A 12,366-nucleotide genomic window follows, 5' to 3' on the forward strand; every position below is an offset into this window, starting at 1 on the left:
TGAGTGCACAGAGGTATACGGACTGAATACTGTATGAGTGCACAGAGGTATACGGACTGAATACTGTATGAGTGCACAGAGGTATACGGACTGAATACTATATTAGTGCACAGAGGTATACGGACTGAATGCTGTATGAGTGCACAGAGGTATACGGACTGAATGCTGTATGAGTGCACAGAGGTATACGGACTGAATACTATATTAGTGCACAGAGGTATACGGACTGAATGCTGTATGAGTGCACAGAGGTATACGGACTGAATGCTGTATGAGTGCACAGAGGTATACGGACTGAATACTGTATGAGTGCACAGAGGTATACGGACTGAATACTGTATGAGTGCACAGAGGTATACGGACTGAATACTGTATGAGTGCACAGAGGTATACGGGCTGAATACTGTATGAGTGAGTGCACAGAGGTATACGGACTGAATACTGTATGAGTGCACAGGTATACGGATTCATTAGTAAGTCTGAGAGTATACGCCGCTCTGAGCTTTTTCTGTTGTGCGATCAGTGGGATCTTCGGCCATAACCCCCCATCGATCAGCATTTATAGGGGAAACTGAACAACATGTCTCTTTGCAGTAGACCGCTTTACCCCACTTAAATCTTTCACATAGAACAGACTTTAGTAACAACCTTCCTCTTTATTCAGGAGTAATAATATCTCATCCCGTCCCTCTGCGCCATCTGATAATCTTCCAGCTCGTGACCCTGAGGAAGAAATACAAAAATCGTCACATCCCATCACTTAATATTTCAGATTCTGATAATAGGAACGAAAAAAAATGTTCAATGCTGAAATTCATTGCAAAACCTGCAAGTGCGACCTCCGGATTTAGCAGCGGATTTCATCCCTCATCATTGAAAACAGAAAGTGACATGTGGAGGACGACAGAAGCTGCGCTGCCGGCCGATGTCTGCCTGGGAGAGTTCTCGATTATGTGGAGATTTGTTCAGCTGTCACATGCATAGTTCTGCGATCAGCTGTGGCTCTGCCTGCTGTGTGCGGATCTACCGTGTGCGGCTCTGCCTGCTGTGTGCGGATCTACCGTGTGCGGCTCTGCCTGCTGTGTGCGGCTCTACCGTGTGCGGCTCTGCCTGCTGTGTGCGGATCTACCGTGTGCGGCTCTGCCTGCTGTGTGCGGCTCTACCGTGTGCGGCTCTGCCTGCTGTGTGCGGCTCTACCGTGTGCGGCTCTGCCTGCTGTGTGCGGATCTACCGTGTGCGGCTCTGCCTGCTGTGTGCGGCTCTACCGTGTGTGGCTCTGCCTGCTGTGTGCGGATCTACCGTGTGCGGCTCTGCCTGCTGTGTGCGGCTCTACCGTGTGTGGCTCTGCCTGCTGTGTGCGGCTCTGCCTGCTGTGTGCGGCTCTACCGTGTGCGGCTCTGCCTGCTGTGTGCGGCTCTACCGTGTGTGGCTCTGCCTGCTGTGTGCGGATCTACCGTGTGCGGCTCTGCCTGCTGTGTGCGGATCTACCGTGTGCGGCTCTGCCTGCTGGGTGCGGCTCTACCGTGTGCGGCTCTGCCTGCTGTGTGCGGATCTACCGTGTGCGGCTCTGCCTGCTGTGTGCGGATCTACCGTGTGCGGCTCTGCCTGCTGGGTGCGGCTCTACCGGGTGCGGCTCTGCCTGCTGTGTGCGGCTCTGCCTGCTGTGTGCGGATCTACCGTGTGCGGCTCTGCCTGCTGTGTGCGGATCTACCGTGTGCGGCTCTGCCTGCTGTGTGCGGATCTACCGTGTGCGGCTCTGCCTGCTGGGTGCGGCTCTACCGGTTGCGGCTCTGCCTGCTGTGTGCGGCTCTGCCTGCTGTGTGCGGATCTACCGTGTGCGGCTCTGCCTGCTGTGTGCGGATCTACCGTGTGCGGCTCTGCCTGCTGTGTGCGGATCTACCGTGTGCGGCTCTGCCTGCTGTGTGCGGATCTACTGTGTGCGGCTCTACCGTGTGTGGCTCTGCCTGCTGTGTGCGGCTCTACCGTGTGTGGCTCTGCCTGCCGTGTGCGGCTCTACCGTGTGCGGCTCTGCCTGCTGTGTGCAGATCTACCGTGTGCGGCTCTGCCTGCTGTGTGCGGATCTACCGTGTGCGGCTCTGCCTGCTGTGTACGGATCTACCGTGTGCGGCTCTGCCTGCTGGGTGCGGCTCTACCGTGTGCGGCTCTGCCTGCTGGGTGCGGCTCTACCGTGTGCGGCTCTGCCTGCTGGGTGCGGCTCTACCGTGTGCGGCTCTACCATGTGTGGCTCTGCCTGCTGTGTGCGGATCTACCGTGTGCGGCTCTACCGTGTGTGGCTCTGCCTGCTGTGTGCGGATCTACCGTGTGCGGCTCTGCCTGCTGTGTGCGGATCTACCGTGTGCGGCTCTGCCTGCTGGGTGCGGCTCTACCGTGTGCGGCTCTGCCTGCTGTGTGCGGAACTACCGTGTGCGGCTCTGCCTGCTGTGTGCGGATCTACCGTGTGCAGCTCTGCCTGCTGTGTGCGGATCTACTGTGTGCGGCTCTACCGTGTGCGGATCTACCGTGTGTGGCTCTGCCTGCTGGGTGCGGCTCTACCGTGTGCGGCTCTACCATGTGTGGCTCTGCCTGCTGTGTGCGGATCTACCGTGTGCGGCTCTGCCTGCTGTGTGCGGATCTACCGTGTGCGGCTCTGCCTGCTGTGTGCGGATCTACCGTGTGCGGCTCTGCCTGCTGTGTGCGGATCTACCGTGTGCGGCTCTGCCTGCTGTGTGCGGATCTACCGTGTGTGGCTCTGCCTGCTGGGTGCGGATCTACTGTGTGCGGCTCTACCGTGTGCGGATCTACCGTGTGCGGCTCTGCCTGCTGTGTGCGGCTCTACCGTGTGCGGCTCTGCCTGCTGTGTGCGGCTCTACCGTGTGCGGCTCTGCCTGCTGTGTGCGGATCTACCGTGTGCGGCTCTGCCTGCTGTGTGCGGCTCTACCGTGTGCGGCTCTGCCTGCTGTGTGCGGCTCTACCGTGTGCGGCTCTGCCTGCTGTGTGCGGATCTACCGTGTGCGGCTCTGCCTGCTGTGTGCGGCTCTACCGTGTGTGGCTCTGCCTGCTGTGTGCGGATCTACCGTGTGCGGCTCTGCCTGCTGTGTGCGGCTCTACCGTGTGTGGCTCTGCCTGCTGTGTGCGGCTCTGCCTGCTGTGTGCGGCTCTACCGTGTGCGGCTCTGCCTGCTGTGTGCGGATCTACCGTGTGCGGCTCTGCCTGCTGTGTGCGGATCTACCGTGTGCGGCTCTGCCTGCTGGGTGCGGCTCTACCGGTTGCGGCTCTGCCTGCTGTGTGCGGCTCTGCCTGCTGTGTGCGGATCTACCGTGTGCGGCTCTGCCTGCTGTGTGCGGATCTACCGTGTGCGGCTCTGCCTGCTGTGTGCGGATCTACCGTGTGCGGCTCTGCCTGCTGTGTGCGGATCTACTGTGTGCGGCTCTACCGTGTGTGGCTCTGCCTGCTGTGTGCGGCTCTACCGTGTGTGGCTCTGCCTGCTGTGTGCGGATCTACCGTGTGCGGCTCTGCCTGCTGTGTGCGGATCTACCGTGTGCGGCTCTGCCTGCTGGGTGCGGCTCTACCGTGTGCGGCTCTGCCTGCTGTGTGCGGATCTACCGTGTGCGGCTCTGCCTGCTGTGTGCGGATCTACCGTGTGCGGCTCTGCCTGCTGGGTGCGGCTCTACCGGGTGCGGCTCTGCCTGCTGTGTGCGGCTCTGCCTGCTGTGTGCGGATCTACCGTGTGCGGCTCTGCCTGCTGTGTGCGGATCTACCGTGTGCGGCTCTGCCTGCTGTGTGCGGATCTACCATGTGCGGCTCTGCCTGCTGTGTGCGGATCTACTGTGTGCGGCTCTACCGTGTGTGGCTCTGCCTGCTGTGTGCGGCTCTACCGTGTGTGGCTCTGCCTGCCGTGTGCGGCTCTACCGTGTGCGGCTCTGCCTGCTGTGTGCAGATCTACCGTGTGCGGCTCTGCCTGCTGTGTGCGGATCTACCGTGTGCGGCTCTGCCTGCTGTGTACGGATCTACCGTGTGCGGCTCTGCCTGCTGGGTGCGGCTCTACCGTGTGCGGCTCTGCCTGCTGGGTGCGGCTCTACCGTGTGCGGCTCTGCCTGCTGGGTGCGGCTCTACCGTGTGCGGCTCTACCATGTGTGGCTCTGCCTGCTGTGTGCGGATCTACCGTGTGCGGCTCTACCGTGTGTGGCTCTGCCTGCTGTGTGCGGATCTACCGTGTGCGGCTCTGCCTGCTGTGTGCGGATCTACCGTGTGCGGCTCTGCCTGCTGTGTGCGGAACTACCGTGTGCGGCTCTGCCTGCTGTGTGCGGATCTACCGTGTGCGGCTCTGCCTGCTGTGTGCGGATCTACTGTGTGCGGCTCTACCGTGTGCGGATCTACCGTGTGTGGCTCTGCCTGCTGGGTGCGGCTCTACCGTGTGCGGCTCTACCATGTGTGGCTCTGCCTGCTGTGTGCGGATCTACCGTGTGCGGCTCTGCCTGCTGTGTGCGGATCTACCGTGTGCGGCTCTGCCTGCTGTGTGCGGATCTACCGTGTGCGGCTCTGCCTGCTGTGTGCGGATCTACTGTGTGCGGCTCTGCCTGCTGTGTGCGGCTCTACCGTGTGCGGCTCTGCCTGCTGTGTGCGGCTCTACCGTGTGCGGCTCTGCCTGCTGTGTGCGGCTCTACCGTGTGCGGCTCTGCCTGCTGTGTGCGGATCTACCGTGTGCGGCTCTGCCTGCTGTGTGCGGCTCTACCGTGTGCGGCTCTGCCTGCTGTGTGCGGCTCTACCGTGTGCGGCTCTGCCTGCTGTGTGCGGCTCTACCGTGTGCGGCTCTGCCTGCTGTGTGCGGCTCTACCGTGTGCGGCTCTGCCTGCTGTGTGCGGATCTACCGTGTGCGGCTCTGCCTGCTGTGTGCGGCTCTACCGTGTGTGGCTCTGCCTGCTGTGTGCGGATCTACCGTGTGCGGCTCTGCCTGCTGGGTGCGGCTCTACCGTGTGCGGCTCTGCCTGCTGGGTGCGGATCTACTGTGTGCGGCTCTACCGTGTGCGGCTCTGCCTGCTGTGTGCGGTTCTACCGTGTGTGGCTCTGCCTGCTGTGTGCGGATCTACCGTGTGCGGCTCTGCCTGCTGTGTGCGGATCTACCGTGTGCGGCTCTGCCTGCTGGGTGCGGCTCTACCGTGTGCGGCTCTGCCTGCTGTGTGCGGATCTACCGTGTGCGGCTCTGCCTGCTGTGTGCGGATCTACCGTGTGCGGCTCTGCCTGCTGGGTGCGGCTCTACCGGGTGCGGCTCTGCCTGCTGTGTGCGGCTCTGCCTGCTGTGTGCGGATCTACCGTGTGCGGCTCTGCCTGCTGTGTGCGGATCTACCGTGTGCGGCTCTGCCTGCTGTGTGCGGATCTACCGTGTGCGGCTCTGCCTGCTGTGTGCGGATCTACTGTGTGCGGCTCTACCGTGTGTGGCTCTGCCTGCTGTGTGCGGCTCTACCGTGTGTGGCTCTGCCTGCCGTGTGCGGCTCTACCGTGTGCGGCTCTGCCTGCTGTGTGCAGATCTACCGTGTGCGGCTCTGCCTGCTGGGTGCGGCTCTGCCTGCTGGGTGCGGCTCTACCGTGTGCGGCTCTACCGTGTGCGGCTCTACCATGTGTGGCTCTGCCTGCTGTGTGCGGATCTACCGTGTGCGGCTCTACCGTGTGTGGCTCTGCCTGCTGTGTGCGGATCTACCGTGTGCGGCTCTGCCTGCTGGGTGCGGCTCTACCGTGTGCGGCTCTGCCTGCTGTGTGCGGAACTACCGTGTGCGGCTCTGCCTGCTGTGTGCGGATCTACCGTGTGCGGCTCTGCCTGCTGTGTGCGGATCTACTGTGTGCGGCTCTACCGTGTGCGGATCTACCGTGTGTGGCTCTGCCTGCTGGGTGCGGCTCTACCGTGTGCGGCTCTACCATGTGTGGCTCTGCCTGCTGTGTGCGGATCTACCGTGTGCGGCTCTGCCTGCTGTGTGCGGATCTACCGTGTGCGGCTCTGCCTGCTGTGTGCGGATCTACCGTGTGCGGCTCTGCCTGCTGTGTGCGGATCTACTGTGTGCGGCTCTGCCTGCTGGGTGCGGCTCTACCGGGTGCGGCTCTGCCTGCTGTGTGCGGCTCTGCCTGCTGTGTGCGGATCTACCGTCTGCGGCTCTGCCTGCTGTGTGCGGATCTACCGTGTGCGGCTCTGCCTGCTGTGTGCGGATCTACCGTGTGCGGCTCTGCCTGCTGGGTGCGGCTCTACCGTGTGCGGCTCTGCCTGCTGTGTGCGGAACTACCGTGTGCGGCTCTGCCTGCTGTGTGCGGATCTACCGTGTGCGGCTCTGCCTGCTGTGTGCGGATCTACTGTGTGCGGCTCTACCGTGTGCGGATCTACCGTGTGTGGCTCTGCCTGCTGGGTGCGGCTCTACCGTGTGCGGCTCTACCATGTGTGGCTCTGCCTGCTGTGTGCGGATCTACCGTGTGCGGCTCTGCCTGCTGGGTGCGGCTCTACCGTGTGCGGCTCTGCCTGCTGTGTGCGGATCTACCGTGTGCGGCTCTGCCTGCTGTGTGCGGATCTACCGTGTGCGGCTCTGCCTGCTGGGTGCGGCTCTACCGGGTGCGGCTCTGCCTGCTGTGTGCGGCTCTGCCTGCTGTGTGCGGATCTACCGTCTGCGGCTCTGCCTGCTGTGTGCGGATCTACCGTGTGCGGCTCTGCCTGCTGTGTGCGGATCTACCGTGTGCGGCTCTGCCTGCTGTGTGCGGATCTACTGTGTGCGGCTCTACCATGTGCGGATCTACCGTGTGTGGCTCTGCCTGCTGTGTGCGGCTCTACCGTGTGTGGCTCTGCCTGCCGTGTGCGGCTCTACCGTGTGCGGCTCTGCCTGCTGTCTGCAGATCTACCGTGTGCGGCTCTGCCTGCTGTGTGCGGATCTACCGTGTGCGGCTCTGCCTGCTGTGTACGGATCTACCGTGTGCGGCTCTGCCTGCTGGGTGCGGCTCTACCGTGTGCGGCTCTGCCTGCTGGGTGCGGCTCTACCGTGTGCGGCTCTGCCTGCTGGGTGCGGCTCTACCGTGTGCGGCTCTACCATGTGTGGCTCTGCCTGCTGTGTGCGGATCTACCGTGTGCGGCTCTACCGTGTGTGGCTCTGCCTGCTGTGTGCGGATCTACCGTGTGCGGCTCTGCCTGCTGTGTGCGGATCTACCGTGTGCGGCTCTGCCTGCTGGGTGCGGCTCTACCGTGTGCGGCTCTGCCTGCTGTGTGCGGAACTACCGTGTGCGGCTCTGCCTGCTGTGTGCGGATCTACCGTGTGCGGCTCTGCCTGCTGTGTGCGGATCTACTGTGTGCGGCTCTACCGTGTGCGGATCTACCGTGTGTGGCTCTGCCTGCTGGGTGCGGCTCTACCGTGTGCGGCTCTACCATGTGTGGCTCTGCCTGCTGTGTGCGGATCTACCGTGTGCGGCTCTGCCTGCTGTGTGCGGATCTACCGTGTGCGGCTCTGCCTGCTGTGTGCGGATCTACCGTGTGCGGCTCTGCCTGCTGTGTGCGGATCTACTGTGTGCGGCTCTACCGTGTGCGGATCTACCGTGTGTGGCTCTGCCTGCTGGGTGCGGCTCTACCGTGTGCGGCTCTGCCTGCTGGGTGCGGATCTACTGTGTGCGGCTCTACCGTGTGCGGATCTACCGTGTGTGGCTCTGCCTGCTGTGTGCGGATCTACCGTGTGCGGCTCTGCCTGCTGTGTGCGGATCTACCGTGTGCAGCTCTGCCTGCTGGGTGCGGCTCTACCGTGTGTGGCTCTGCCTGCTGGGTGCGGATCTACTGTGTGCGGCTCTACCGTGTGCGGCTCTGCCTGCTGTGTGCGGATCTACCGTGTGCGGCTCTGCCTGCTGTGTGCGGATCTACCGTGTGCAGCTCTGCCTGCTGGGTGCGGCTCTACCGTGTGTGGCTCTGCCTGCTGGGTGCGGATCTACTGTGTGCGGCTCTGCCTGCTGTGTGCGGATCTACCGTGTGCAGCTCTGCCTGCTGGGTGCGGCTCTACCGTGTGTGGCTCTGCCTGCTGGGTGCGGATCTACTGTGTGCGGCTCTACCGTGTGCGGCTCTACCATGTGTGGCTCTGCCTGCTGTGTGCGGATCTACCGTGTGCGGCTCTGCCTGCTGTGTGCGGATCTACCGTGTGCAGCTCTGCCTGCTGGGTGCGGCTCTACCGTGTGTGGCTCTGCCTGCTGGGTGCGGATCTACTGTGTGCGGCTCTACCGTGTGCGGCTCTGCCTGCTGTGTGCGGATCTACCGTGTGCGGCTCTGCCTGCTGTGTGCGGATCTACCGTGTGCAGCTCTGCCTGCTGGGTGCGGCTCTACCGTGTGTGGCTCTGCCTGCTGGGTGCGGATCTACTGTGTGCGGCTCTGCCTGCTGTGTGCGGATCTACTGTGTGCGGCTCTACCGTGTGCGGCTCTACCGTGTGCGGCTCTGCCTGCTGTGTGCGGATCTACCGTGTGCAGCTCTGCCTGCTGTGTGCGGATCTACCGTGTGCGGCTCTGCCTGCTGTGTGCGGATCTACTGTGTGCGGCTCTGCCTGCTGTGTGCGGATCTACTGTGTGCGGCTCTACCGTGTGCGGATCTACCGTGTGTGGCTCTGCCTGCTGTGTGCGGATCTACCGTGTGCGGCTCTGCCTGCTGTGTGCGGATCTACCGTGTGCAGCTCTGCCTGCTGGGTGCGGATCTACTGTGTGCGGCTCTGCCTGCTGTGTGCGGATCTACTGTGTGCGGCTCTACCGTGTGCGGCTGTACCGTGTGCGGCTCTACCGTGTGCGGCTCTGCCTGCTGTGTGCGGATCTACCGTGTGCAGCTCTGCCTGCTGTGTGCGGATCTACCGTGTGCGGCTCTGCCTGCTGTGTGCGGATCTACTGTGTGCGGCTCTACTGTGTGCGGATCTACCGTGTGTGGCTCTGCCTGCTGGGTGCGGCTCTACCGTGTGCGGCTCTGCCTGCTGGGTGCGGATCTACTGTGTGCGGCTCTACCGTGTGCGGATCTACCGTGTGCGGCTCTACCGTGTGTGGCTCTGCCTGCTGTGTGCAGATCTACCGTGTGCGGCTCTGCCTGCTGTGTGCGGCTCTACCGTGTGCGGCTCTACCTGCTGGGTGCGGCTCTACCGTGTGCGGCTCTCCCTGCTGTGTGCGGCTCTACCGTGTGCGGCTCTACCATGTGTGGCTCTGCCTGCTGTGTGCGGCTCTACCGTGTGCGGCTCTCCCTGCTGTGTGCGGCTCTGCCTGCTGTGTGCGGCTCTACCGTGTGCGGCTCTGCCTGCTGTGTGCGGCTCTGCCTGCTGTGTGCGGCTCTGCCTGCTGTGTGCGGCTCTACCGTGTGCGGCTCTGCCTGCTGGGTGCGGCTCTACCGTGTGCGGCTCTGCCTGCTGGGTGCGGCTCTGCCTGCTGGGTGCGGCTCTACCGTGTGCGGCTCTGCCTGCTGTGTGCGGCTCTGCCTGCTGTGTGCGGCTCTACCATGTGCGGCTCTGCAGCATCGCTGCTGGTAGGTGCAGATGTTACTGGAAGGAAGGGCCTTGTGAGATGAAGTCTGATTTAGTAGACCCTCAGGAGACACAGCGAGAATTACTGATCAATCTGATACAACATGGCCGTCTGATGAATAAGGTACCGAGATCTCCCAACAGGCCCGTCTCCCTATACCCATGATCATAACACCAGGCCCACCCGGTGCGTCTCCTGCCCTGAGCAATCTGCTGTCTTCACAGATCTGTGTGCAGATACGGTCCTCGATTCACAGGTCTCATATTTGCCTATGTGGCTGTCACATTTCCGGTCTGGAGACCTGCGGCCGGTCCGTGAATCACAGATGTGTGAATACGGTGCTACAGGCCACCACTTACCTCAATGACTTCAAACTGAATGCGCTCCTGCTCCGCTCTCCGCTGCAGCACCACCTGCAGGAATCAAGGGGTATTGGTTTCAATTTTTTATTTTTTTTTGCAAAAGTTGAGTTTTGGCAATCGCCTCTCCCCAGCTTATAAATCCATCAGTTGGCGACAGGGGCGAAGCCCTGGACCCCACTAAAGGGGTGACGGCACGAGAGGGGAGCGATCGCTTTACTGCGACATTTGTATCGAGGCGGGCTATATATCCATATGGGATGTGATCTATATTACACAATATACTTACAAACACTGCGATCCCGGTGAGAATAGCCAGAGCGATGATGATGATGATGGCGGCAAACCCGGGAGAGATGCTTTTCATGTTGATCCGAGGCGGTTCATTGTCAAAAAACAAAACCCGGATGGATTCCACGTCGACCTCCAAGCTCCATCCGTCCAGGGGAACGCTGAATTTACTCCGTTTTAGCTGAGGGACAATATATCATCCGGTTACAATCAATGATAAATGCGGCTTCTTTTATTCCAGGGCCATCATCCGGGTTCATGGTAGTACCTAGTGTTGTCCAGCAGGTGGCGTACTTAGTGTATAACAATGGAGGCTGCGCAGGGACTGTTCACATTAGTGTTCATGGAGTCCGTCAGGCTTTCCAGTATTTTTATTGGCACAGGACGCTCCTCCAGATCAGCTCATATCTAACGTTAGCTTTTAAAAGCAAGAAAAGCGTCTCTAATTTCACCGCATAGAAGCAGCCGCCCAATGTAAGTCAATGTCTGGGTTGTGCTACACGGTGGTCTCTGAAAGAAGTAAGGTGGCCCGGCTCATTCATAGCACAACTCACCGCTGTGAGACCCCTTGATAAACTCATTACCTTTCTACCGGGCTAAAACACCAGAGATAATGCAATTAAAGGGATCTATAACATAGGTCATCAATATCTGATTGGTGGGGGTCCGACTCCCACCCAACAGCCTGAATGGGTCACAGCTATGGCCTAAACAACCAGGACAACGCTGCTCCAGACCACCAGGGATGTCACGTCTTACCTCCCGCTCCATGTAATACGCCACCGTCGCGATGTCCGCCGGATCCATCGTCCCATTGGTAGAAAACAATTTCATGGTGATTTCGTGGCTGAGCTCGTGAACCTGCAACGGCCGAGAATAAGGCAATGTATGGTCAATGCTAGGCCACGTTCACACTATCAGTATGTGGTCAGTATTTTACATCAGTATTTATAAGCTAAAACCAGGAGAGGAACAATATAATAGACACACGTCACCACTTCTGCATTATCATCCGCTCCCTTCTGCATTGTCATCCGCTCCCTTCTGCATTGTCATCCGCTCCCTTCTGCATTATCATTCGCTCCTGGATTTGTCTTACAAATTCTGATGTTCAGTATTTACACGGTGGGTCACACAGCTTTTCTTGTGTCCTGAATAGCAAATCTACCCCTCTATGCTACAGTTCATACAGAAGCAATCACTAGTATCCCCCCCCATTGTAAACTCCATTTATTAGAAAAATTGACAAACTTTCTATGCAATAAGAAGGTAAATATCTGAACAATTAATATAAAAAGTAGTTTCTTCAAATTCCCTACAAAATATGCCCTTTATTGACTCCTGAAGTCTCAGGATTATTCCCCCTTTGTGACCAGTGTCATTAGTACTTAGTAATGCCCCTCTGGCTGCTGTGACCTGCTGCCCCTCTGGCTGCTGTGACCTGCTGCCCATGTAATGCATAGCAAAGCTTGGCATTTATCATACAGGTTCATTATTTTTATATTTTATTAGATCAGGCTTTTATGGATGCAGTGATGCAAAAAATGTTTTGGGTTTCTTTTTTATATTTTAATGGGAGAAATGTGAGGCGATTACAATTATTATTCATTTTTTACATTAATTTTTAGTCCGTGTTGATAATTTGAACCTTTGACTAATAATTCTATATACTGTGATACTGCATTATCAGCCTGTTGGCCGCACGATGGCTCAGTAGTTAGCACTAGTGCTTTCCAGCACTGGGGTCCTAGATACAGATCCCACCCAAGCTCTGGAGGGTTATTGTCTGGATTTGTGTCATCTTTACATCCTCAAAACTGTTTTTATTTCTTTGTCAAAAAGGAGGACAATTAAATGATAGTGAAGAATGCAAAAATATAACTCGGTTTCCTTTATTTTTAGTTCCTCTGCGAGGACTTCAGCTGCTTTTCTGCCTCGTTCTAGAAGAAAATGTCATGCTCGTAGTAACAGCAGCCTGGTGGCTCAGTGGTTAGCACTGGTGGTCTACAGCACTGACATCCTGGGTTCAGCTCCTACCACAGACAACGTTGAAAAGGAAGTTCAGTTATTTATTTGACAAAAGAAGGTGATTTACATCTAATTTTTGGCAACAAAAAACTCATTTACTTTTGAACTCGCAATGGTTTTGATCAGTTGTTCTATACATAGTGCATTATATAGAAGGAATAACTATCCTTTATCTAAGGTGGCTCAGTGGTTAGC

General features: G+C 58.7%; 1 protein-coding gene across 1 annotated transcript in view; it reads right to left on the reverse strand.

Annotated features, from left to right (window-relative positions):
- Window positions 1-660: 660 nt before the first annotated feature.
- The window catches only part of LOC141152831 (epithelial cell adhesion molecule-like), a 43,746-nt gene continuing 32,040 nt past the window's right edge, over window positions 661-12,366 (reverse strand). The window contains exons 6-9 of the mRNA XM_073637483.1: window positions 10,903-11,004; window positions 10,142-10,324; window positions 9,853-9,906; window positions 661-723 (exon numbers count right to left, since the gene is read on the reverse strand). Coding sequence (XP_073493584.1) covers window positions 661-723; window positions 9,853-9,906; window positions 10,142-10,324; window positions 10,903-11,004 — 402 coding nt within the window. The remainder of the gene's footprint in view (window positions 724-9,852; window positions 9,907-10,141; window positions 10,325-10,902; window positions 11,005-12,366) is intronic.

This window comes from Phyllobates terribilis, unplaced genomic scaffold, assembly GCF_046119375.1.
Source record: "Phyllobates terribilis strain yellow unplaced genomic scaffold, ASM4611937v1 Scaffold_7__3_contigs__length_470593459, whole genome shotgun sequence".
NCBI lineage: Eukaryota > Metazoa > Chordata > Amphibia > Anura > Dendrobatidae > Phyllobates > Phyllobates terribilis.